The sequence below is a fragment of the Ursus americanus genome, chromosome 23 (genome assembly GCF_024610735.1).
Source record: "Ursus americanus isolate L20-20 chromosome 23, mUrsAme1.1.p, whole genome shotgun sequence".
Lineage (NCBI taxonomy): Eukaryota > Metazoa > Chordata > Mammalia > Carnivora > Ursidae > Ursus > Ursus americanus.
Genome location: NC_142149.1, coordinates 25,014,059 through 25,040,408, shown reverse-complemented (window position 1 = coordinate 25,040,408; position 26,350 = coordinate 25,014,059). Strand labels below are relative to the sequence as shown.

General features: G+C 52.0%; 2 protein-coding genes across 4 annotated transcripts in view; one reads left to right on the top strand and one right to left on the bottom strand.

The window, feature by feature from the left end:
- Positions 1-652: 652 nt before the first annotated feature.
- Positions 653-11,401, top strand: ANKRD40 (ankyrin repeat domain 40). Of its 2 annotated transcripts, none has more exons than XM_045773108.2 (5): positions 653-1,025; positions 5,856-6,004; positions 6,384-6,866; positions 7,925-8,097; positions 8,953-11,401. In XM_045773108.2, the coding sequence occupies exons 1-5, from the start codon at positions 892-894 to the stop codon at positions 9,097-9,099; spliced, it is 1,086 nt and encodes a 361-aa protein (XP_045629064.2). In that variant the 5' UTR covers positions 653-891; the 3' UTR covers positions 9,100-11,401. The 2 variants fall into 2 exon arrangements, with proteins under 2 accessions (XP_045629064.2, XP_045629063.2); XM_045773107.2 differs by having other exon boundaries at positions 656-1,025; positions 7,925-8,106.
- Positions 11,402-12,904: 1,503 nt separating this feature from the next.
- ABCC3 (ATP binding cassette subfamily C member 3) overlaps positions 12,905-26,350 on the bottom strand; it is a 43,921-nt gene continuing 30,475 nt past the window's right edge. For both annotated transcript variants that reach the window (XM_045773104.2, XM_045773106.2), the window contains 8 exons: positions 24,778-24,977; positions 24,489-24,615; positions 23,124-23,225; positions 20,109-20,255; positions 19,808-19,966; positions 19,038-19,204; positions 16,107-16,301; positions 12,905-13,525 (listed from right to left, as the gene is read on the bottom strand). In XM_045773104.2, coding sequence (XP_045629060.2) covers positions 13,417-13,525; positions 16,107-16,301; positions 19,038-19,204; positions 19,808-19,966; positions 20,109-20,255; positions 23,124-23,225; positions 24,489-24,615; positions 24,778-24,977 — 1,206 coding nt within the window. In that variant the 3' untranslated portion in view covers positions 12,905-13,416. The remainder of the gene's footprint in view (positions 13,526-16,106; positions 16,302-19,037; positions 19,205-19,807; positions 19,967-20,108; positions 20,256-23,123; positions 23,226-24,488; positions 24,616-24,777; positions 24,978-26,350) is intronic.

Here is a 26,350-nt window from a genome sequence, read left to right as displayed (position 1 = left end):
GGCTGGGATAATGCCACCGCCACTGTGGTATTCTTCTTTGCTCCCTTTTATCCTTACATGGCCTTCCTGAAGAGTCATTAATCATGATTTATAAGCAGTAATAAATTACAGTTTAGAGACTCCAGGCACAATATAAATATTTTCCCTGAAAGCCACGTTAGAAGAAATCTCTGCCTAAAATGAGATGTAAAACAACAGCGATGGAAATAAATATTCCAACCGGATGGACCCAAGCGCTGTCAAGAGAAGAAAGGAACAGTGTCATCCACATCTGCAATTACGGGCATGTAATAGTAGGATCGTTTTCAGCCCACTTCCCCGTCCTGCTGGGCAAGCGTTGGCTCAGATCAGAAGAAGGAGCCAAACAGACTGCGGGGTGGGGGGTGGGGGTTTGCTGGTGGTGAAGAAACACCAATTATTTTTGATGCCTGGTAAACAGCCTGCGCCAGAGGATAAGGCTTTTCTGGCTCTCAGCGCTGCTTTCTTCTCTTTCCATGTGTCTGTCCTCCTCGCCTGAAGCCGCGGGGCGGGGAGCTCTAAAAATAGTCCATGAATCACGGCGGGGAATGTTGTGCAGCAGTTACATAAACAGCCAGCCGGGCGCTCCGGCCGCGGGTAGGAACGGAAAATATCTGGGTCAGGGTTGTCACTCCAAATAGGGTCCCCCGGAGTCGGCCCGCGGGAGGCGCGGCCGGGGCGGAGGCTGGGGCCTGCGGCCGGGAGCAGCCGGGGAGCGGCGGGCAGGAGCAGCAGCCCCGGGCCGGGCGCGAGCAGGGCGGGCGAACCCCGCGCTTTCCAAACCATGGCGGGGAGCGGGCCGCGGCGGCGGCGGCGCTGACGGGCCCGGGGCGGGGCGGGGCGGCCGGGCGGGGGCCTGGGCCCGAGGGGAAGATGAGCGCGCTCCTAGAGCAGAAGGAGCAGCAGGAGAGGCTGCGGGAGGCCGCGGCCTTGGGGGACATTCGGGAGGTGCAGAAACTGGTGGAGAGCGGGGTGGATGTGAACTCCCAAAATGAGGTCAACGGCTGGTAAGTGGGGAGCGGGGGAGGCCGAGGTCAGAGCAGCCGGCCGGGGCTCGGGGCGTGGGGCGGGCGCCCGCGACCGAGGCCCGGCGCTGCCCGCGGACGCCCGCCAAGGCGGGGCCCAGCGCCGGGGCCTCCGAGGCCGAGCTCTCGCCAGGCCAGCCCGGGCCCCCCCTCCCCCCACCCCTGCGCCGTGCAGTGGGGAGAGCGGCCTGCCCCAATCCCCGCCCACGTGGTCCTCCCGGGGCAGCGCCCACCCGGGCCCTGGCTGGGTCCCGCCCCGCGGAGCCCCGCACCCCTCCCCCTTCCACCCCGGCTTGCTGGGCCGAACCCTGGAGGCTACGATTCGATTGATTCGCACCCCAGTTCGAGTTTTGAATTATTTTGCCCTAGGAGCTTCTGGAAAACACCTGTGCAGAGCAAAAAGCATAAGCAACCGAGCAAATAGGAATCTTATAAATGAGCACGATTTCTTTTCCCAAGACCGGAAAAAAAAAATCACTTGCATCACTATTCCGTCTCTCTGTCTCACTGCACCAGTGATTTGCGGCTGCCTACAGCTGCCTGTTGAGGGAAGACTGACTCGTTTATCCCATGGAGTGTTTTGCTTTATTTTCTTATTACAATCTTAACTATCGAATTTGAATCAAGACTCTAGATGCCTGCCTGCAGACTGAGCCCTTCCCAATTAAATAGGGAGTCTCATTTTAGGATGTGCTGGTCAAATTTTTAGTGTTAAGTTACCGAATGTGGTGTTATTCTGTCCTCTTCACACTTAAATTTAAATTTTTATTTCCGAGTAATGCTTAACCAGCCTGTTTTGCTAGCTCAGGGTTAACGTGAGCTTGGAAAGGTTTTCTTTTTTAAAGTGGAATCATACATTTTGGAACCGAGAGGGCCACTGGAGATGGATGGGTCCAACCGCAGAGAATAACCTGCCCTAGGTGACACAGCTATCAATAAGATAGCCGAGCCCACAACCATGATTTCCGGACTCCCTCCCAAAGTTATCTACCTCCTAAAGAAAACAGCCTGGATAGCTGTCCCGAAGGCCAGGAAACAGTAGCCACTGCCTTTTTGTTTTGTTTGTTTTAAAAGTGTTTGCAAACCAGCTTGCTGGTGTGTGTGTGTGTGTGTGTGTGTGTGTGTGTGTGTGTGTGTGCGCGCGCGCGCGCGTACCTTTTCTGAGCGTTGCCCTGTGGTTCACAAGCTGTGACTCACTGTTTTGGCAGTGGGAGGCAGTGTTGTGTAGCAGCCGCAGCCTGGTCTTTCCTGCAGGTTCTTCTCCCTTCCTGCTTTAGCTAATACAACCTTGCCTGAGTCACTTCGTTTTACAGTTATTTGAGACGAGTGTTGTGACCACTGAAGGAGATGAAGCATAGTAGGAATCGCTAACATTTATTGAGTTTGCTCTGTGACACAGACAAGGCTCTAAGAGCTTTGCCTCATGATCTCATTCACAACTACTCAAGAACATAGGTGTTACTGCCTCTGTTTTACAGATGAGGAAACTGAGGCCCAGCAAGATTAAGTCATTTCCCCGAGGTCATAGAATTTACTAGAAAGGAAGCCAGCATCTGACTCCACAATGCGTGCCACATAGTAGGTGCTCTGTATATGTAAGTTGAACCTGAAGCGACCTGAAGAGAATCTTTATCAATCGGGGAGGATGTCTGTTAGGCACCTCATGTTGGAGGTTCAAGGTTGCATTCCTGATCTCCCCTGGTCCCCCTAACGGCCCCAGGCCCACTCCTCTGTGTCCTACTCAGCTCGGCGTCTGAGGTGCGGTGCTCAGGCCAGAGCCCTTGGTGCCCTCCTTGCCTTCTGTCTTTCCCTCATATTCCACATCCGGCCGGTCGGCTAATTCCGCCAGCTTTACTGCAGCTGTGGTCAGAGTCGGACCACTTCTCACAAGCTCTACCCCTACACCTCTGGTACGCGGCCACCATCATCCTGTTGCCCGGATTCTTGCTGCAGCCCCCCAACTCGTCCCCTCGCTGCTTCTGCCCTTAATACCCTGCAGTCTTTTCTCAGCACAGCAGCCAGAGGGATCCTGACCTAAAACCTAAGTCAGAAGTCGGATCATTTCACTCTGCTCAGAACCCTCGAATGGCTACCATCCCATTCTGAGTGAAAGCCGGAAGTCCTAGAGTTTCGGCTTCCTGTCTGCACCGTCCTCCTTACCTCTATGCCTCATCTCTGGATTTGCCCCCTTGCTCCCCTCCTCCTGCTCCCCTGGCCTCCTGGCTTTCCCTGAAACACCAGGCATGGTCCTGATTCAAGGCCTTTGTGGTTTTTCTTCCCTCTCTAAAATGTTTTTGCTCCCTCACCTCCTTCAGGTATTGACGTAGCTGTCACCTCAGTGAGCCCCTCCTCGGCCCTCGATTGAAAAGGGCACCATGGCCCTCCTCTGCCTCTGGCACTTTCTAGTCCTGTCTCTTGTTTTGTCGTCCCTGTGTGCTTCATCACCACCTAGCGTACTGTTTGGTTCATTTATTTGCTGACTGCCTCTGTTTCCTCTTCTGTAAAATGGGGGAATGTTGACAACAGCACTTAACTGATGGGTTGTTCAGAGATCGAATGAGTTAATATATGTGAAGCCTTTAGAACGGCGTCCCCCGTGTAAAAAGCATTGTTATCTGTGTTAACTATTGTTTTCTTCTTATTAAGCCTTGTGCTGGGTAATGAGATATAAAGGTTACCCTCAAAAAACGTAGTCTCTAGCATAGAAAAGCAGAGTGGTTCCTGCTTTCCATTTGCAGTTGCTAAATAACCACATTTTCAGCACTGATGAATGATGGCCAGTGCCTCTGGTCTGAAATACTTCCCCGGACTAACCGGATATTCCTGACTGCAAATTTAAAGCCTAAAGAGTTGAAGTCCAGACATAGAGTTCCCACGTCCATTGTAATTCAAGTGTGTGCATACCCCTTGCCTTTAAGGGACAAGTATAATGGCTCGTGAAGAAGTTGAAAACGCTCCGTGGCAGAGTTACCGCCGCCCAGAGCCACACAGGTCTGGGCTCTAAATGATGATCACTCAGGGCACAGGGTTGTGGCGATCGTGCCATGTTGACTTAACCCCACTTTACATGGTAACACTTTAGCTAGTTGGTTTTCCCAGAGCGTCTCAGACCCACTGGCAGTAAATTACCTTCTTCAGTCGCAAGCTTGTCACGAACAAGTGATTTACTACCAGCAAGTGAGTACTTTATTTCCAAAAGGGAACCTATTTTTCTCATCATGCGCCATTCATTTTTGAATGCTCGCTTATCATTATAATTATTCACTTTTCAAGCCTATGGCACAGACAGACAGACACACACACACACACACAGAGTCAGCTGCAGGTTGCCCACAATCAAGGATGTATTGGATCCTTCCACTCCGAGCAATGTCCACCTTGTTCTTGGTTCATTTGTCCAGTGATTAAGTACCTGTAAGTCCAAGCAGACACTTGCATATTTTCATGAGCTTCTGTTTCAGAAGTTGAGATCAAGCCTCTTCCCTTATTTCTCCCAAACTGGCAATCTTTTCTTCACAGTGTATGTCTTAAAGGTACCCAGATAATCTAATTCTAATGAGTAATAGTGCGGGGTATCACTCTGAAATATCAGTGGATTGGCTCCCAGCCAGCCAGACAAGCTCGCTTTTTGTAAATCAGAAATGTTTAGGAGGCCAGGGCCAATCAACGTCTCCCTGGAACCAAAGGAACTTTCTGGATCGTTATACTTCTGGTTTAGTGATCTACCCCTCACTGCTGAACATGTCGTTCTGTTCTTTACCATATCGTATTTGGCTGTAAGCTCTGAGGATATTTACCTCCGTTCAGTTAGAGGATTGATGAGTGAGGACATTTCAGAATGGAGGGGAAAAAATATTTTCCTTCTTTAATATCACTCAGCTTTGGCAACTGGGGGTGAATTTAGTAACTCTGAATCCTTTCATTTCTGTTAAGATGGAGTTTTTAACCAGCATGCTAATTATATTTCTAGGCGGTGTTAAAATAATAGCCCTTTAGAGTATGCGTAATCCCTTCCTATGTGTACAATAGTAAATAATTAGTTTTACTTAAATGAGTCTGATATGTTAGAAGAGTTTGTTCTTGAAAATTTTGGTCGTTGATGTACATTTTTAAAGTACCTTAGTAATTAGTCTGTGTGCAGCACCGTACGTTGGAGCAGATGAGCCTTCTGGAGAGAACTAGAGAAGCCAGCTTTTTCAAAAATGGAAATTTTAAAACCTTGTGTATGTGTGTGTGTGTGTGTGTGTGTGTGTGTGTGTGTGTGTGAAGGAAAGAAAAGGAAAAGGAAAAGAGTGAGCAACTGAGATTCAGCTGGGAATATCTCCTATAGCAATAATAATTTTAGCAGCAGAGCAAGCCGTAGGTGATTATTAGCCTGCTAATATTTAATCTTCATGTGTCATTTGGTGCATATGAAGCAAGTTGTCATTGTCCCTAAAAAGGAATGTGGCACTATCAAAACATTTTGAAGAGACTGGGGCAGTCTAATGAGCGTTCCTGAGGGGAGACCACTCAGCAGTACCATTAAGAGTTAGCTGCCCAGCCGGCCTCGTGGAAACCACTGAAATGAAAACTAGGATGAATTGGTTTTTCCCAAGGGCCCGGAATGAGATGTAGAAATAAATTTCAAGCATACTAAATATTTTGATCACCTGCTCTCTGAGAAGAAAAGTTGAGGTTGCCAGCCTGGCTCCCTGGTTCTAGCTGAACTCTTAATGGGCTTGCATTTATTTCCTGACCAGCACGTGGAATTTGAGATCCCGAATCCCCTCTTCTCTTGTAACTCACTCTTTTTTCCTTTTCTTCGGACAGGACCTGTTTACACTGGGCATGTAAACGTAATCACGGTCAGGTGGTCTCTTACTTATTACAATCAGGAGCTGACAAAGAGATTCTTACGACAAAAGGAGAAATGCCAGTGCAACTGACATCAAGGAGAGAAATCAGGAAGATCATGGGAGGTGAGTCTGTGTGTGGGGGCAACCTTCGATTTTGTCAAACTAATTTAAGACTCGCAGTGTTATTGGCCGCGTTCTTGATGCCAGTCAAACCACGAATCTGTTTTCAAAAGCAAAGATAATATTACTGTGCCAAGATAGTAATTCCACGTGCTTTCCAGACAAGTTGCTATTATCAGGTTTTATTTTTTTAATCTGTAAAATTTAAAGTGATAAAAATGGTGATCATAAACCTAACGAAATGCTTTGCCCTTCTGATTAATGCGGCAGTAAACACTGAACAAAATATGTCACATACCAAAGGACAGTAGCTTTCACAAGACTTTTTTCCTGGTGATTTTTAAAGGGCTGTGTAAATGTTATGCGTTTTCTTCTTTGTAAGTGGAGGAAGATGATGGTGCCGACAGCCTCCCCCAGCTGAAGAAGGAGTCAGAACTGCCCTTCGTTCCCAACTATTTGGCCAACCCAGCCTTCCCTTTCATCTACACCCCAGCGGCAGAGGATCCAGGCCAACTACAGAACGGGGGCACCTCCACACCTCCGGCATCGCCCCCTGCAGATGGCTCTCCTCCCCTGCTCCCCACCGGGGAGCCTCCCCTGGCTGGGGCCTTTCCACGGGACCACACCTCTTTGGCACTGGTTCAGAACCGGGACGTGTCTGCCCCCTCTGCCATACTCAGAACACCAGAAAGCACAAAACCGGGTCCTGTCTGCCAGCCACCGGTGAGTCAGAGCCGCTCACTGTTCTCTTCTGTCCCGACCAAGCCACCAGTGTCTCTGGAGTCTCAAAATGGGACATATGCAGGACCGACGCCAGCATTCCAGCCGTTCTTCTTCACGGGGGCATTTCCATTTAACATGCAAGGTAAGCCTGAGGCGGGAAGCAGCCGGCACTGCGGGGCAGCCGGTGTCCAGAGGTCTAGTGATGCACTTCCTCGTTGTTGGGGGGTGGAGGGGTGCATGGGGGGTGGAATTTATATATGTATCGAGAATCTGATCACAGACTCACACAAAGTTTGCAAGACTGGTATAAGGAGCTGTCTCTACTCAGATTCACAAATGGTTTACCTTTTGCCCTTTTACCTTGACATAGGTGTGTATTTTCTAAGAACAAGGATGGTCTCTTACGTAACCACAGTCCGGCGATCAAGTTTAGGAAATGTAACCTTGCTATAATACCATTCTCTAACCTAGGCCATATTTAGGTATTGTCAGTTGTCTCCACGGGGCCCTCTGCAGCTCTGTGCGCTCCCTCCACCCCTGCCCCCTGCCCCCTGCCCCCTGCCTGGGGTCAACCGTTGCGTTTGGATATCCTATTGTTCCATTTTCCTTTCACCTGGAAGATTCCTCAGCCTTTCTCTATCATGTTGGACCTCAACATTTTTGAAGAGTCCAGGCCAGGTATTGTGTAGAATATGACCCCAGCTGACCTTTCAGCTGTCTTACTGTGTTTATTGCAAGGGATTTCATCATTCATAGATACCTTTGGAGTCACAATTATTAAGTCCTTTTAGAGTCATTCCTATCCCATATCTTGCCTATGCCTTCCTTTCAGCTCTCTTTCCCTGATCTGCTCACGTGTGGTTTGATAACCAAACCCATTCGTCCACTTTACCTCCCCAGCTCCAGCAGCAGAAGTCAATTGTCCTTCTGCACACTGGATGGTTTTCTCCCCCGACACACCTCCCTTTTACTTTGTGAACCGCAGTCTTGGATGTCAGGAGGACAGTGCAGGAAGTGCCAGCAGAGCCAGGAGTGGGGCTGAGCTAACCCTGCTGACGGGGCTGGGTTTTCTCATGGGGTGGTGCAGGCCTTCGGCCCAGGGCATGGGGAGGTATAACAGTCTTCTGGAAAAGATCTTAAATTTTATCGGCTGACTGTGCACGCACCATCCGTTAACATTTCTCCCTCTTTTTTTTCTAGAGCTGGTACTCAAGGTGAGGATTCAGAACCCATCTCTTCGAGAAAACGATTTCATTGAAATTGAACTGGACCGACAGGAGCTCACCTATCAAGAATTGCTCCGAGTGAGTTGCTGTGAGCTGGGTGTTAATCCAGATCAAGTGGAGAAGATTAGAAAGTTACCCAATACTCTGGTAAGAAAGGTAAGAAAGGTCTGTTAAGCACGAGTAGTTGGTGGTTGGTTTTTTGCATTTGGAAAATACCCAGCTTCCTCCTTGGCTATATGAATCATAGTTCAGAACTGAAAAGAGACTAGAAAAGGAGCAAAGGGTGGTTTTCCAGAAGTTGTCACTGAGCTTTCTTTCCCTCTACTGGGTCTACAGGGACATGACATTTTTGAAAGTTGTAGGATACCAGAGAGAATTTTCTGAATTACCACTCACATGTACCTATTTTTGGTTGTTTGTGTAGTGATATGTAAGGATCACTTTAGCGCACTATCAGATATGGCCTGTGTTAAGAACCAGGTTAAATGATAGGGCAAATCCACATGGATACGTGTGTGGTCCTCCCAGCATCCGTGGCTTCTCAGGGCACCTGGGGAAAACGGATCTGAGTGGCCTCTCGCTTCAGGGGGTGCTCGTCCTGGAGCAGCTGCTGTTAAGGGCTTCTGCCTCTGTGCCAACCCAGCTCACGACCCCGGGGACTTTCCTGCACTGTCACCCATAGCCTGCCACCGGGATCTTCCTCTTCTCTTTCTCCTCCAATTCCTTCCCCTCCTCCCTCTCCTCCTCCTCCTCTTCATCCTCCTCTTCTTCATCCTCCTCCTCTTCTTCCTCCTCCTCTTTTTCTTCTTCCTCTTCTCCTTCCCCTCCAACTCCTCCCACTCCTCCTCCTCTTCTTCTTCCTCCCCTCCTTCCTCCTGCTTCTCCTCCTCCTTCTTTTTCTTCTTCACTTGAAAATGAGCTGAGATACTGGTATCAACACAACACACCAACCATACAGAGACAAGTGACTCCTCTGAATGTGTTCACCCTATTTTGTTTTAGGACAAAGATGTTGCTCGACTCCAAGACTTCCAGGAGCTGGAACTGGTTCTAATGATAAGTGAGAACAATTTTCTGTTCAGAAATGCTGCATCCACACTGACTGAAAGACCTTGCTACAACAGGAGAGCTTCCAAACTGACTTACTAATGCAGCAGGGACTTTTATAGCGGAGTATTGTGACAGTGCGCATGCCCTCTGGGCCAAGGACAAGCCATGGACTGTCATGCCTTGGGCGCCACTGGGTAGCATACACTAACATTCTGCCAAGGTAGGCAGCCCCTGACCTCCCCTCCCAGCAGCGGTGCCACTCTTCCAAGCCTCTTGGTGCACAAAAAACCTAGTGCTTGAAGCTGTGAACAGCTGAGAAGTGGTCTGGAGAGGCAGAAGCCGGCCATTCTCAATCCACGGTTGCATGTGCCCCGGGTCAGTGCACTGTCTACGCAGATGCGGAGAGAGCGCCGAGCCTGTGTGCAGCCACTCCTGCGGGCGGAGCACATGCAGGGCGGACATGCTCCCTTGGTGTCGCGCGCTCCCGCCTCTCCTGAATCAGGAGCCAGCGACAGAGGAAATTGGGGAAAGCACAGGTACTGGGCAAAGAATTTTAGTGTGACTGGTGGCTGTGAGGTTTCACATACCATATTTATAAATGTTACTCAGGTTCAAAGTATTTAAGAATACAGTTACCTAGTTGTAAGTATGCTGTTAACCAAAAGAGCTGCCCCTCCTCCCCCCGCCCCCTTTCTCCTCTGTGAGCACTCAAGACTGCTGCTCTGGCTCCAGTCCGCCATGGCCTGGATGGTCGTCGCTGCATTAACGCTGTGGCCACTAGAGGGCTCTCCGATGCTTTCCAAAAGAGCAACCGCTATTCCCCCCCACCCCCCTTTTAAATCTCTGAGGCCATTCCTGTCCTCTCCATGTTTAATTGCACCGTCTGAGAAGAGCACAAACATTGCTGGCCCGTGTTCTCCACTTTCACTTCCCACTAGAAATGAAAAGCAATTTTTGAAACTGAATCTGTTGCTATTTTAAAGGTTATTGTGGGAAACCGAGCTAAAGGAGTTAGCATCTTTATTTTTGTATCAAAGATAAAGGTTATTTTGAAATTATTAGGATTTTTACACAACTCTGAAATCTGTTGCTTTTGTAAACAAATTGTTTGATCTTAGGGCTCCCCCACTACCACCACCAAGTCCACTTAACCAAGTCAGCTGTGAGTTTGCCAGGCTTTGCTCTGGAAGACACCTGATTGAACTCTTGAGCGTGGCGTACGAATGTTTTCCAAGAGCGCATTCAAGAATTCTTTTCCTTTCCTTCAGTGTCATTAATGTTCAAAGAGCCACTGTCTTGTTGAGACAAACAGCCTAACTTTAGAAATAGGAGCGGGCATACCTAGACACACCGGAGGGCAGGGGTTCGAAGCCGGCTGTTAAAGAGCGCCCCTGCTGTCTTAAGAAGCTTCTTCCCCATAGTGCCTATAGTTTCCAAAGAAACTGAACTTCCCAACTGTGTTAACTTTATTGGAACGCTGCGACTGATTGAGCGAGGACGTGCAGAAGATGTCAGTGGCGGAGAATGTTGTGCTAAGCTCGTGGCCTCCTGCTGTGGCCTCAGGGCTGAGCTGAGGTTGAGGTATTTTCAAGGCCAGCTTCACGGAGTCACTGTGCTCGCTGACTTAACCGTATTCCACCAACTACTGATGGTGACTTACTCACCCTTGTACAGTGTTTGCACCACTGAGTAAAGGTTACTTATTATCCCTTCTCTGAAGTGCTTTAAAGAGGAAACCTCCCTTGTGTTTCAACCAATCAGAAGCTAGTTTACCTAGACCTACTAACCTTTTTTCCTTCCCTTTGGGAAAAGTTACAATTTACTGATAACATGAAGGCTAGTTCTGTCCCAGAGGAAATAAGTCCAGTATTAATTTATGTCGAAATCACTGGGGTAACAACTCTTCTAGCCATCTAGATCCATTAGAGACTCAGAGGCCGCGGAGGTCCCTGCCCCGTCCCCCAAGGCGGTGGGTGGAGGAGTCGCTCCAGGGCACCCCCCCCCCCGGCTTAGAGACCTAGGTTAGAGACGGAGGTGAGGGTGAGGGAGGGTCTTGGTGTCTCCGTGAGGGCTGAGCCCTCCACTGGCCTCTCTCCTCCTTTATCAAGTCTGTAGTCAACTGACTCCTGCGTCTGGCGGTGGGATGAGGCTGCACAGTTGATGGTAGGTGAGTTTAAAGTCTTAATCTATGCATTCAGAGAAATATTTTTATATGCTTTGTGTAATTTATAACAAGGACTTTTTTTTTTTAGCTTTGTTAACTGTGAATTCACCCCTCCTCCACCGCATATTTAAAGCATGTGTTCACACCGTGTGTAAACATTCACTGAAGACTTTTTTCTTTGTGCATTGCCAACTGTTCAAACATAACAAGTATTATTAAAATCAAATATTAACGGACTGAGCCCGTCTTCTTTCCTTTTGGCTTCCTAAGTAGCACAGCCCTTCTAATCCCAGGGGTTCAAATTCCTGGACAGTCCCAGGGACACAATGCTCTAGAGGAAGACTAGAAGGGAGCGTTCCCCCTGAGCTGAGCTGCTCCCCTCCTGCGGCTGCTGCGGAGCTCGTGGCCTGTCAGTGGCACCTGGAGACAGCTATTTTGTGCAGTGCCCTTCCTCCCGGTTCACAGCAGTGAGCTTCATCTCCCCGGAGTAGCTGAGCCAGCTAGATGGAGGTCACCCCCTATGAACCACAGTTTTTGATTATCCTATTTACTTTCCACAACTGAGCCTCTCCTTTGGGCTGTCAGCACCTGTCAGGGCCTCAGTGAGCTCAGAAGCAAACTCCCGAGGCAGGAGAGGAAATACAGCCTTCAGATCTCTAGCCGAGCTCGCTGCCGAGGGGATCTTTGTTTCTGTTGGTTGAGGGCGGCCGGAGCCTCACACAGCAGACGTCATGCCAAATTGGCCTAATAAATCAAGGAGCACAGCAGAGACCTTTTCTTAGCACCAAGGAGAGGCAGAATAATTTGGGCATTTGTGCTTTCATACTCGCTTTATCACAAGGATGGAAGTCTTCTTCCATACACTCATAAACATCCTGGGCAGAAACAGGCTGCCAAAAAAAAATGTGATTAACCTTTAACAAATGGTCCCGCAGCACAGGCCGACCCGATATGTAGAGGAGAACCAGATCAAAGGAGCCATCTCTGCACCCACCGCAGACCATTTAGGGAAGAAAGACAAACCCTCACCTCCAACCAGTCCCATCAGACAAAGCAGAAAGGTCAAGGGAGTGAGAGAGTCAGACCAGAAAACTTCGTAAGGTAACAAAGAAGAGAGATCCATTCCAAATAGAAGGCCTTATGCCAGATGGACTCTGACCCGCAGAAAATGAGCGCTCTGTTGGCTTGCTCAGGACCAAATGTAATTTTCCCCCTCAAGATGTGTTTACCAGCCCGGGACTGTCAGGGGCAGGGGGGATGGGGTGTGGCCCCCGGGCTGCTCTTTGCTCCCACATTCAGTTTTGGCCAGACGGGGGAAGATGAATGGCTCGGAGGCCTCACTGGTTATGGTGACCCATCTGGAACATTCTAAAGGAGCAAGGAAATGAAGCACCATGCCTGTCTCAGCCCCGAGAGGAGCAGGCTTGGAGGTCTGAGGGATGACATACACGAGAAGGTGTTCACGGCAGCCTTCCCAGGAGGCCTCAGGTCAGGTTTCAGGGGCTTTATTTCTCGCCTTTTTACAGTATCTGCACAACAGAGCAGGAACTCCTGGCAATTACCCAGTGAATTTTGGCTGTGAAGACGATATTTCTAGCCAAAGCTCTTGAGTCTGAAGTTTTCAGATAATCCCAGCCATGTGGATGTCTATAAAGTCTACCTCCACCTCTCCCCCTGCCTCCCCCAAAGGTCCTAACCCCCGAACCTAGTGACCAGAGAAAGGCTACGTCGGGGCGTACATATTGACCATGCAGCTTTATTTCATCAGTGTCCCGTTTTTTAATGGATTCAGGCCAGCACCCCAGAGTACAGGGCTCCATTCCTGAGGACGGCCTGACCTGGTAGTCTGCTGTTCCAGGAGGAAAAAGCTTTATTTAAAAAAAAAAAACAAAAAAAAAAAACTTCAGAGTAGAAAATACGAAAAATCATACAGAGTAGAGAGGTCATTCCATGAGATGATTGAAAACAGCCCAGTGTGGAAATAACACTAGGTTGGGAATCAGGAGACCCAGGCACCAGTCTGGGCTCTGCCTTAAACCAGCTGTGACCTCAGGCACACCGGTCACCTCTCGGGCCCTGCTTCCTCATCTAAAGCATTTAGCACAATTATTCCAGGAGGCACCTGATGGGGCAAAACTCCCAAAAAACGCCCCCAGCGTCTGCCATCAAGTCCATCTTGCAGACGTACTTGGTGTCTTTTTCTTTCCCGGTGAAAACCAGGAATGGCCAGGAGGAAGCCCCGGGAATATATTTTAGGCAAGTCCAGCATCTCTGGCCATCGTGTAGAAGATGCCTCTGGCTGCAATGAGGTTGGCTGGAGAATCAAATTCAGCTATCGTCCCTTTGTCCAGGACAAGGATCCTAGCCAAAGAGAAGAAGTGGTCAGGACTCCCATCAGCCTAGACCCGGCCTTCAAGTCCACTCCTCCCCTTCTGGGGACTGCTCAGGCCCTGCAGTGAGATGCCAAGCCTCCTGCTTCAGGCGACCCACCCAACACAGCCGCTAAGCCACACAGGCACGCTTGCAAGCCTGGTTATTTTAGCCGCTCCGTGTGCTCTCCTGGCAGATGGGGCGGTTTCTGGGATCAAACACAAGCTTCCTATTCATCTCTGCTAGTCGGGGCTCCGGAAATCTTCCCTAATGAGCCCTTCCCTCGCCGGGGTCACAGGCTGGTGCCCAGGGAGCCACGGGCCTGTGCGCTGGGCCCTGTGCGCTTCCATCTGCTTTGTGCCAACTCACAAAGGCACACGGCAGGAAACCAGGCTGTGCTGAGGCCTGACGCTGGAATCTGGGACTTTGCCGCAAACCTGTTGCTGCTGATGGGTGGATTCACTCACTCACACACACACACACACACACACACACACACACACACACACACACGCAGAGTCAGGCCTGGGCCTGGGATTCGAATCCCCAGCCAATGAAGCACAGGGAGCACCTGGGGTGGGGTCAGCAGCCTGGCTCCCAGGGGGACGCAGGAGCGGAAAGGGCCCTCCTGAGATGCCCCGTGATGGGAGGGCGTGGCCGTACTCTCTTTCCTTACCTATAGGGCTCCCGGAAACATGTCCTGGGAAGCAGTGTGCCTGTGCACCTCTCTGCCTGGCCAGTGCCTTAACTGGAACCCGGGAGACTGCCCCTCCTCCCTTCGGTGGTTTCTCACTGTTCTTAGGGTAGGGACGGACTGCTTTACCGTGGTCCTCGAAGTGCAGCATAGTGGGGCCTGTCCCTCTCTCCTCCTCATCTTGGTTCCACTGCGCCCTTCACCCTGTGCACTCCAGCCTCATGGGCCCTCCTACCTCAGGGCCTTTGCATGTGTTGCACCCTTTGCCTGAAATTTGTTTCTGTACCCATCTCCTCACCCACTCCCCAACTCTTACTCATCTTTTAGGGCCTGGCTGATACTTCCTCTTTTTAGGAGAGATAGTATCCTGGCTGCCCTGTATGGCTTGGCTTCCTCCGGTCTACACACATGGACCCCTGCTTCCTTCCTCCAGGCTCTGATTACATGTTCAATACATGATTATCTGATTCATTTCCACTGGTCCCTCTAGAATGTATGAACTCCCACCCTCCAAGGTTGGTTTGAGCCTTCTACCCTCAGGGCTGCTGGCAAATACCATTTTCAGTTAGGCCTGGGAACAGATCCTGTCAGCCCATCCTTGTCCCTCGTCTGGACCCAGGGTCCAATAACTCCTGTCCACCCTCTCTTCTCTCAGTGGAGTGCTGGACGGGAGTGAGGTAGGGATGGAACAGACAGATGGCCGCATCGGGCATTCTCAGCCTGGTTCTCAAGCCCCTGGGGGCCGTGTGGGGACGCTTGTGAGAGAGGGACAAGGTCTGCCCTGTTGCCCTGTCCGTGGCGTCCTCCCCACGTCTCCATGCCTGTGGGTGTTTATGTTGTGAATGAAGTCCTATTGATAAGCTCTCCCCACACTCCTTCAACAGAGACTGGCTGCAGCTTTCTCCCCTTCATCCCTCTGAGCTCCCACGTCTCCGAGGGGGCCAGTCTGCCAGGCCAGCACCGGGTCACTTCCATGAGGCCTGTAAGCCACCCAGCCCCTCACCTTGCCCTCCAGCACCACACCTCCAAACCACAGTGAGGTAATAGGTCTCCAGTTTTCCTTTTGGCTGAGTGGCTGCCTCCCCAGGGAAGACGTAAGATCTCAAGGGCAAGGCCCCTTCCCTAACCCTTAGACGAACCAGTGCCAGGGAGGGTTACGGAAAGGGGCTGGGGAGGAAACAAACACTTCCCAGGATCACCTGCCCTTGGAACGCTTCATTTCATCGACTCATTACAACCCCAAGACAGAGGTTCGGCCCCTTGGCCAAAGTTACACGGCTGCCAGCGGCTGCGGGGGCTGGACTCAGCCCTCTGCTCTCTCACCACAGAGCGTCTGCCTCTCATGGTGCTGTCAGGGTCCGGCCCCCCACAGCAGGGACCCAAGCACCACGTACTTCTCCCAGGGGCTCCCTCATGTGTACGCCCGGCTCAGACTGCGGGAGTGAGGTCCAAACGAGAAAGAAGGGATGGCGGTGTGGGCTCTCTAAACACCGGGGCTCAGGGAGTGCGGGTGTTGTCACCAAGGAGCCACCTCCACCTCAGAGCGTTCACAGAAGGCTGGAGGGAGGTGGCCTGGGCACGATCGCAATGCCTAGGGAGCCCCAGTGGGTCCCTTCCCTGCACAGCGGTAACCTGAAAGTGTCCCCTGTCCCAGAAAACGTCGCTGGGCACCCAAGTACAGATGACTCCACTCTGTCCTGTGTCCTGCCCCTTACCTGTAACTTGGGAAGCCCTGCTCTCCCCACTCTACCCCCCCGCCCAGGCCCTAGACAATCCCACGAGCTCTCCCGTGTCCAAATCAGCCGAATCTGCCTGCCCCTTCCCGGTGGCCTAGCTGACCCCGCCAGTTCCCCCCCCCCCTGCGTTCTGGCGCCCCACCTGGTGTAGTCCATGATGGTGTTGAGCCGGTGGGCGATGGTCAGCACCGTGCTGCTCTCAAACTGGGTCCGGATGGTGGCCTGGATGAAGTTGTCGGTCTCCAGGTCGATGGCTGCTGTGGCCTCGTCTAAAACCAGGATTCGGCTCTTGCGGAGCAGGGCTCGGGCCAGGCACACGAGCTGGCGCTGGCCCACGCTAGGAACAGGGAAAGCAGGCATCTCAAGCCAGGCACCCCCACCTGCCCCCACACCACCCCCCCCCCAGGCCCCGATCCCTGAACTGCTTCCATCTCTATTCCTTCCCCATGGCCCAGGACTGGCTTTCTGTCTAACCTCTCCCATTTCTGCCTCAGCCCCGTCCTCCCGTCCTCCCGGAGCACAGAGTCATCGAGGTCTGGACCCCACAGGGATGATGAGGGCCTGGGGTAGAGCCAGTGCTCAACAACATTGTGAAATCCAGTCTGTCTCTGGCACCCTCGGCCTCCTCTTTCTGTGCCTTTTTCCCTATCCTCACTCCTCAGCTAGTTTCCATGATGTTTCTCTGCTTTACTCTATCAGTCATTTACACTCTAGAGAGAAAACACTTAAATGGCGCTTCCTGGGTATGTCACGCATTACGCCATCCTGCGGAACTTAATATCACACAATGCTCCCAGCTCCATGGGAGAATGCAAGCCAGGACTCTGTTGTGGGAACAGGAAGGGGCAGGGCAGGGGAGGACATGGGGACTCCTGTGTCAGGTTCCTGGGGAGGTGGAGGAGAGATGGGACGCATACCTTCAACCTCTTGCCTTGGAAGCCAGAGCCAGTGAACAAAGCAAGGCTGTGTTCCCAACCACAGAGGCTGCTGTACCCCCACACCCAAGGACAAATACCTCAGCCTTTCCCAAAGGGGTGAGTCACCACAGCCCAAGTGAAGGCCAGGCTCTCTCCCTGGCCCATTCCCGCAGCTAATGAAGGTTTTGGCAGCGGAGTGAGCCTCCAGCTAGAACTCAGGGCTGATTTATGGTAGGACTGGCACAGGATGCCGCTTATGCTTATTAAAGTGGCTATAAGCTCAGCGAGGGGGTAGGGGAGCCAGCCCGGCTCAGACCCTGGAGTCTATAGGGATGGAGGAAATGCTCTAGGAGAAGTGCGGGTAGCAAGCAGGGGTAGGAAAATGGAGCAAACCCAGCTATGGAGTGCAGGGTCTGGAAGCTTGTGCTTGTCCCCCAGCCACCCCAACATGGCTGTGTAAGCGAAATCCAGCTGAAGGGCATACACAGTCTGCCAGGACTGCCTGGGGCGGGGGGCGGGGGCGTCCCACCCAAGGCTGTGATGCAGCGAGGAGGGGTTTGGGGCAAACCCCGTGCTCCCCTAGCCCTTGCTCCTCCCTTTGCTAGCTGAGCAGCTTTGGATACTAATTTTATACTTTGGAGCCTTGTTTCTGGCCCACAGCACCGCAGCAAAGATTAAACAAGATAGTGGGTGCCAAAGTGCTTTGAACACTACGAAGTGCTGAGCAAATGTAAAGGTTTTTGTTTTTGTTTCTGAGGTCTGGAGAGAGTCCATGGGTGTGGACCGAGCAGAATAATAGGAATAAGAATAGCTACATATCGCAGGAGTACGTCCAGGCTAAGGGCTTTCTTTTTCATCACAAGGACCTAAAGACTGTTCTGCCCAAACGACAGCCACTGGCCACATGTGGCTGTTGAACACTGGAAATATGGCTACTCTAAATTGGGATGTACCGTAAAGGTGAAAAGGACACATGGGAGTTCAAACTTACTATGAAAAAAACACAAAATATCCCTAATAATTTTTATATCAATTACTTGTAGAAATGATAATATTTTAGATATATTGGGATAAATAAAATACACTACTCAAGTTTATTTTACCTGTTTCTTTTTCTTTTTTTAATGTGGCTACTGGAAAAAACATTAATTACATATCTGTGGCTCACATTATATTTTTGGTGGGCAACACAGTGCAAAGAGGTATGGGACTGTTATTGTCCCCATTTTAAAGCAAAGGAAGAGGTAGAACAGAGAGGTTAAGCAACTTGCCCCACGTCACAAAGCTAACACAGATAGGGGAATCGCAAGCCTTTAGACTTAGTAAGAAGTGACTTCTGCCCCTCCCTGTTGCACAGCCCAGTGGCTGGGGACATAACACTGGGGCTATAAGAGAGCAAAGATGGGGGGCGCCTGGGTGGCTCAGTCATTAAGTTGTTGCCTTTGGCTCAGGTCATGATCCCAGGGTCCTGGGATTGAGCCCTGTGGCTCCCTGCTCAGCCGGGAGCCTGTTTCTCTCTCTCCCTCTGCCTGCTGTTCTCCCTACTTGTGCTGTCTCTCTCTCTCTGTCAAATAAATAAGTAAAATCTTAAAAAAAAAAATCAACGAGAAAGAAAAAGAAAAAGAAAGCAAGAAAGCAAGCAAAGAAGGGCTTGGAGAGTTTACTTTGCTCACTCCTAAGCTACAGATGAGATTGCAGAGTCATCTTGGGAAATATCTATGATGTCCGTAACACACCGTAGATTTCCTCTTACCTGATCCACAAGCTTAGTACAGACCCCCCACCCCCACCCCAGGCCAAGCACAGCACTGACAATCTCACAAGACAGGACTGAATAGGGCTTTGGGAGCTCCTGGACCTGATTCAAACCCCAGGCATGCCTTCTCCCAGCTAGGTGACTTTGGCTCTGCCTCAGTTTCCTCATCTGCAAAGTGGGACCATCACCACATCTGGGGCTTGTGTGAAGAGTCAGCGAGACGGTGCACCACGCCTGGCACACAGAATACGTACAATATGAACGATGCCCCCTAAGCCCACCCAGGCAGAGATGGGAGTGGGGAGGGCCGGAGGGGGCTGGCCCGGACTCCGTGTCATCTGATGCCAGATCCTCTAGCTGTCAGGGTGCTGTTCCTGACCCACCCAACCCCAGCTGTTACCTGAGATTCTCCCCACCCTCGGAGCACTGGAAGTCCAGGCCTGCCGGCTGTGAGCTCACGAAGGTGTGCAGGTGGGAAAGCTCCAAAGCTCGCCATATATCTTCCTCCGAGTAACGCCCAAAGGGGTCCAGGTTCATACGCAGGGATGCAGAGAACAGGATGGGGTCCTGGGGACACGACAAGGCCTCAGAGGAGGGCAGCTCAGGTCCCATGAGGAGCCACGGGCCCCAGGGCGGGGGATAAAGCAGGGGATTAGGTGGCAGCACTCCCGTTCTGTCCCCGGCCCTCCAGGAGGGAGGCCATGGCCAGATACATGCCTGTGGGGAACTGATAAACCCCAGCTTTGCCAATCACGAAGTCCTCCACCAAAGCAGAAAGCGGAGCCGCTAATCTGACTCCAAAGTGTCCGGTCAGCAGAAAAAAAAAAAAAAAAAAAAAAAAAACACTCCAGAGGAACCAGAAAGACTGATATGTAATTCCGAGCTGTGGAACAGGAAGACCAGGGCAGAGCCCGTCAGAGAGTGGGGTCCCTGAACGGTCCCGTGATCCTGGTCTCCACTGGTGGCCCAGGAGGTCAGAGGACAGAAGCTGACTGGGCCAGGCCACGCCGGACCCTTTCGGATCCATGACAGGTGGCCGCGCTGCGGCTCTGCACCTGCCGTGGGTCAGGGCTCCCAGGCCTGGACCCCAAGCTACAGAGCAGGGTAGGGCGTGTCCCCCAAGCCCCCTAGACTGTTGGTCAGCGTGGCCGGTGCATGTCAGGCTCGTACCTGGGGGATGATGGTCAGCTGAGAACGCAGGTCGTGGAGGCCAATGTCTGCCACATTGAGGCCGTCGATGCGGATTTCCCCCTCCGCCGCTTCCAGGATGCGGAACAGGCAGAGGGTCATGGACGACTTGCCGGCCCCCGTGCGGCCCACGATCCCCACCTGGAGGGGGTGAGGGGGCCGTCAGCCGGTGGGGAGGAGTCCGCGGGGGGCCTCGCCAGGCCTCCCCGGCTTCTGCGCCGCGGCACCTGCTGGCGCCCAGGTTCTGGCCACGTCCCACGCACCCCCCGCAGCCCCCGCGCACCTTCTCGCCGCCGCGCACGCGCAGACTCAGGTTCTTCAGCACCAGCTCCAGGCCGGGCCGGTAGCGCATGGAGTAGTTCCGGAACTCCACCTCGCCCTGCAGGGGCCAGCCCGCCGGAGGGCGGCTGCCCTCCACCACCCAAGGGGCCTGGGCACGAAGGGAAGAGGGGTCTGCATCAGGGTGCACCTCTTCCCCAGCCTGCCCTCTCCCGCTTGTCAGTCTGCCTCTCTCCTGAGGCCCCCTCCGTCCTCACCCATCGGGGTCCCTGGGGCAGAGTCCCTGGCGTCCCCTGTGGCCCAACCCTGTGGTTCAATGAATCCTTTATCTCTGCCTTTATTCCCTACAGAGCTCTGAAACCTTCCCATCCTGCCCTCTCCCACTCTCTCCTCAGGGCCTGAGCCGCCTCTCCCTGCCTGCCCTAGCCCCCTCTTTCACCATTCATTGAGTGGCTACTCTGTGACAGGTACTGGGATCGCAGTGGTGAACACGACAAAGTCTTTGCCTCCTTGTGAGGCTTACATGTAGTATGGGGGGGGGTGCATACCATCCACAAATAAGCAAATCTACATAATGTAGGAAAGTGATGAGTGCTGAGAAATGCTTGGTGTTGTAGAAGTACAGGGTGGTCACGGAAGGCTTCCTGGAGGAGGCAATATTTAAAGACCCCGAAGGAGGTGAAGCAACAAGCCAAGTAAATTTCTGGGGGAAGAGCATGCCAGGTAGAGGAAACAGAAACTGGAAATGCCTGCCCAGGTGTGTTCTGGAGCACCATGACAAAGGCGAGAGGTAGGAGACAGATATGGGTGGTCCCATCATGAAGAGCTTTGCAGGCCATTTTAAGGACTATGGCTTTTTACTCTGACTAAGATGCAGAGCCATCAGAGGGCCATGCACAGAGCAATGACATGATTTGATGTGTTTTTAAAGGATCCCTCTGGCTGCTATGAGAAGGGAGTGGGGATGATGGAAAACAGGGAAGCTAGTAAGGAGGTTCTTAAAATAAATTGGGCATAAGATGATGGTGGCTTTGATACAGGACCAGCTACCCTTTAGGGGGCCTGGTGCAAAGTGGAAATGTGGGGTCTCTTGTTTAGTAAATATGAAGAATGTCCAAGTGGTGAGAGCAGAACATTAAACCAAGTGTAAGGCCCTTCTAAGTGTGGGGACCTATGTGACTGTGTGGGTCGTGCGAAGACAAGCCCTGCTTTGAGACAGGGGAAGCCAGACTGCCATTAGTCAAAAAGCAAAGCAGCCAGTATAGACCATTCTCTAGAGGAGGTGTCAAAAGAATGGGCAGTGGGGTTGGGGGCAGAACTTCTCAGGCTATGGAGACAGGATCGTGTGTATGGACCAGGGGAAATGGGAATGTTAGATGTGAAGAGGGAGAATTTGAAGATCCCAGAGAGTGGGGGGTGAGGGGGTGATAGGAGATGCCCCAGGGAAGGCAGGGGAGGGGGAGGGGGCCAGAGTGGGAGGAACAAGCAGGCCAGGGGCTCAGTGGAGACTGATAGAGTGAGAGCCTGGGTCACAGAAGCCAGGCATGAGGGCCTTCCAAGAAGAAGGCAGGGGTCATTCTGTCTGAATGTCGCTGAGACGTTCAATTAGATGAGAACAGAAACGTGTCCCCTGGGTTTGGAATCAGGCAGGTCATCGGTGGAGTGACAAGGGCCAGAAACAGACTGTGGGAGGCAGATGTGATAAAGGGTGATAGGGAAGTGGGGAGAGCATATGGGGTTTAAAACAAGCTTCATGACAAAGGAGAGCAAAGAAACATAGGGAGAAGGGAGGTTGGTTTGTGTGTCTAAAATGGAAGCTACGAGAGCTTATATTTGGATGGGAATCATCCAACACAGGGAGCAGGCTGTAGGAGCGGGAGTATGTAATTAGGGAGGTGAAGTCTGAAGGGGCGGGTTTTGATCGGAGGAGGAACGCTTCCTACTAAAAGAGGAAGGAAGAAGGTGAACGGGCCACAGACACAGTGGAAAGTCTGGAGGCAGGAAGGTTGAAGGAGTTCATATCTCATACCCTGTTTTCTCACTGGCAAGTCACGTAAGGTCCATGGCTGAGCAAAGGGGAGGAGATGGGGGGTTGGAGGAAAGAAGGTCCAAAACAGATCTTTCTGGACGTGGGAACACATGCTTCTTGGGGAAGCAAAATGGGAACACGTAGCAGTGGTGTGTGGTCAAAAACTTGAAGTAAAACCAGTGGTTTTTCTCCAGCAATGTCTTAGCTGCTGAGCACGAGCATGTCAAAGGTAGACAGAGTGGCTCCACCGGGGAGGGGTTTTGTGGGTGAGGACCACTGAGAGAGGGGAGGGCAAGGGAGGCAGGAGCATTGGCCCCCGTGGGGCACAGAATCCAGGCTAGATGGGCTAGTGGACAGAGGGACAAAAGTAGGTCACGGGACTGGGGGTCCCAACGAGGACAAAGTTCTGGGACGGCAGAGGGTTTGGGGAATGTGAACTGGGAAGGCTAGGAAGGGTGGTCTAAAAACTCAACTTGAGATCTCAGAGAGGGTGCAGCTTCTGGGCTTGAATAGGTCTGGGGTGTGACTATGGGAAGAAGTTAAGTGGACCAAAGTCTGCACACCTCTCCTCCCAGCAGGGGACGCTTCCTTTCCCCGCAAAGGGCATGCTACCCCACCCCTGCTCATTCAACCCCGCTGATCTCTGGCTGGAATTCTCACCCTAGCTGATCACCCCAGCTGAATGATTCTCCCCTGTCTGCCTTCTCTGGGGACATCACCCCAGAGCTCTTGTCTTCTCGTGCGGAGCCCTGTCTTACCTCCTCTACGACAGAATCTGCTTGAGGATAGACCCTGTCTTGCTCAACTCTGGACCTGCTGGCACGGACCTCTGGCTGACGCTCAATAAGGCCATGAATGGATGAATGAATGAATGAACGAAGAGCCCCCCACATGAAGAGCTGGCCTTGGCATGCAGGGATGATGGGTCACCAAGCACCCCTCCCCAGCTATTCTAGAATCACCCTGCCCCAGGCTCATCCCAGTACCCACCTCGGTCTCCGTCTTGGAGTACTCCTTGACTCTCTCCACAGCCACAAGGTTGGACTCCAACTCTGACATCATTCGGATCATCCAATTCAGAGTCAATGTTATCTGGCCAAAGGGACTGGGTCACGGATATGGTGATCTCCCCTCCCCCTACAACGGCCATGGGAGGAGTTCCGACTCCCTGCTGACGCTCCTAGCCTCTACACAGCAGGAGGGCCTGGGCAAGCCCATAGGTGTGCCACCTGGGGCTCTAATCACAACTGTATCTCAGGCAGTGACCTTGCAGACTTGACCCAGGGCCACCTAGCCCCCATAGCTCTCAAATTTTAATGTAGTTAAGAAAGACTTCCCAGGGAATCTTGTTAAAATGTGGCTTCTGATTCAGTAGGTCTGTGGTGGGACTTGAGATTCTGCCTTTTTTTAAAAGAGATCTTATTTGCCAGAGACAGAGAGCACAAGCAGGGGGAGCGCAGGCAGAGGGAGAAGCAGGTTCCCCGCTGAGCAGGGAGCCCAATGTGCGGCTGGATCCCAGGACCCTGTGATCACGACCTGAGCCGAAGGCAGCCGCTTCACCAACAGAGCCCCTCAGGCGCCCCCAGATTCTGCACTTTTAACGGGCTTCCAGGTGATGCTGATGCAATCAGTCCCTGGACCACACTGTCTATCAAGGGGTCTTGATAGCCATGCCGAGCCCTGAGCCCCATCCTAGCCCTGCCGTATCAGAAACCACATTTTCACATGATCTCCAGTTGATTCAATAGCAGAGGAAAGTTTGAGAAGACTCATTTGTCAAGATCGTCCTTTGCTGACCAAAGCATTCAAGGCTTGAGCCCTCTGTGGCATTGAAAATGTGATCTGGGTCACAAAAATGCCCTGTGTAATTATTTAAGCCTTTGACAATACAGGCTGATATTGGGGTGACCAGCCTGCCCTCCAGCCCAGGCTTCTCTGTGTGCTTTCCCAGCAGGCCTGTGAGATGAGGTGTACTCCAGCCCTATACTTCCTGTCCCACTACCGCTGTCCGAGCTGACCTTCTAAATTCTGCACACAGGCGGGACAAGCTCTGTTCATCCTTTGGGGCCAAGCACCAAGATCATTTCTCCAACACCAAAACCCAAGTAGAGACTCTCCTCCAGGTTCTTACCACATTTGGGTCCTTCCTCCACAAAGACCTGTTCACCCTGCATTACAATCCCCTGTTGGTGGGACTGTCTTCTCTGCGCTCGACTGTGAGCTCACAGTCCTGGCGAGCAGAACCTGTGGCTGGTCCCCATACGGGGCAGAGCAAATGCTCAGGAGATGCTTGTGACACCTGTGTGGCCTCTGCCCCAGTTGCAGCCTTGCCCTGGGGCCCAGACCCCTGTGTACCTGTAAGGCATAGGACACAGAAAGGCCCACCAGCCCCGGACTCAGGTTGTTTCTGCCAATCACAGCAAAGAGTGCAGCAAAGAGCACAACACAGTTGCCCACGAACTCCACTTGGACCCCCAGCCACCTGGAGGGACAAGACAAGGAGCAGGTGCGGCAGGTGCAGAGAGGAGGTAATTTCCTGTAGAGGGGGAAGGAGGAAGTGGGACCCAGAACTTCAAGGTGTCTCCTGCAGAGATCCTGGTGGGAACTACCGGCGGAACAGGGGTTGGAGGACGAGGCTTCTGACCTGTTGGAGGCAATGTAGGCGTAGCAGCTCTTCTGGTTGGCGTCCACTTTAGCATCACTGATGGCCTTGAAGTCCTGGCTGCGGCCGTAGGCCCGAATGACGCTGGAGCCAGTCACCGTCTCCGAAAAGTGGGAGTAAATGGGCGAGCGGCTGATGGATTCCAGCCTCTTTAGCTGCCGTGATGTAGCCACATAGAAGCGCTGGCAGAGAATGGAGAAAGAGCTTGAGGTCAGCACCGTGGGACCCCTGACTCAGACCTGCATGCCCTCTGAACCCATCTGGACCTCCTCTCAGCCATCCCCACTCCCGCATAAGACTTTGCTTCCTATCTCTACCTGATGTGGCTTCAGAAACTCATTCCACCCTTTCCCCTGGGTCAGCTCTGCTGGGTCTTCCAGGCCGCTTCCTCCATGAAGCCTTTCGTGATTCCCTCTCAGTTCCTGACCCCCCTCATGCCCTAAGGGGCCTGGATTACAGTACCCACTCTGCTTGGCCTCCTAAATCAGTGACTATGCCTGTCTCCTCTGAGATGCCCCAGCAATGGGCTTACACAGTCAGAATATCACAAAATTTTAAAAAATAAGATAATTTTGTATTCTTTTTCTTAAAGAGCCCCTCCCCACCTCACCCCCAGTTTTTTAAACTTCAGCCCCACAGAAACACAGTTCTGCCTCCAGCTTCCATCCTCTAGTCTGTGGGCCCAAAGATGGCTAGGGCCTTACAGGTTGGGTATCTGAGAGTCCCCTGTCTCTGCACAGAGCACAGCCCAGATCACCTAAGCTTCTAGCCACCTTGTGGATTACCCTTCAGCGACTGACTAAACTCATGGCAGGACAGCAGCTCAGCAGCACAAATGCCTTACCGTCAGCCCTATCTGAATGTTACCAAGTCATCTGTGTTAAAAACACATACGCACATATATGTTTGGATATGTATAAAGGAAGGGAAGGATAATGTGTCTCACACTGTTAAAAATATTTTATTTAAAAATAGGCAGCAAGGGGTGCCTGATTGGCTCATTTGGTTAAGCGTCTGCCTTTGGCTCAGGTCATGATCCCAGAGGCCTGGGATCAAGCCCCACATCGGGCTCTCTGCTCGGCATGGTGTCTGCTTCTCCCTCTCCCACTGCCATTCCCCCTGCTTGTGCTCTCGGACTCTATCTCTCTGTCAAATAAATAAATAAATAAAATCTTAAAAAAAAAATAGGCAGCAAGAAGGAGTTCCCGGGTCAGCCACAATTTACAAGGATTTCATTTTATCCTAGCAACAACCCTATAAGGTAGATTCTATGATTCTGTTTTACAGGTGAGAAAAATGAGTTTCAAAGACGTGAAGTAACTGACTACTGTCCCTAACCAAATCCAGCGGCGAACTGCAGTCTGATTAAGTCCCAACCCGGTCGACTGTTGACACGAGAGCCCCGCCCGCATCAGCACCTCGCCTACAGAGAGCCCCGCCCACACCAGCACCTCGCCTACGGAGAGCCACGCCCACACCAGCACCTCGCCTACAGAGAGCCCCGCCCACACCAGCGCCTCACCTACAGAGAGCCCCGCCCACACCAGCACCTCGC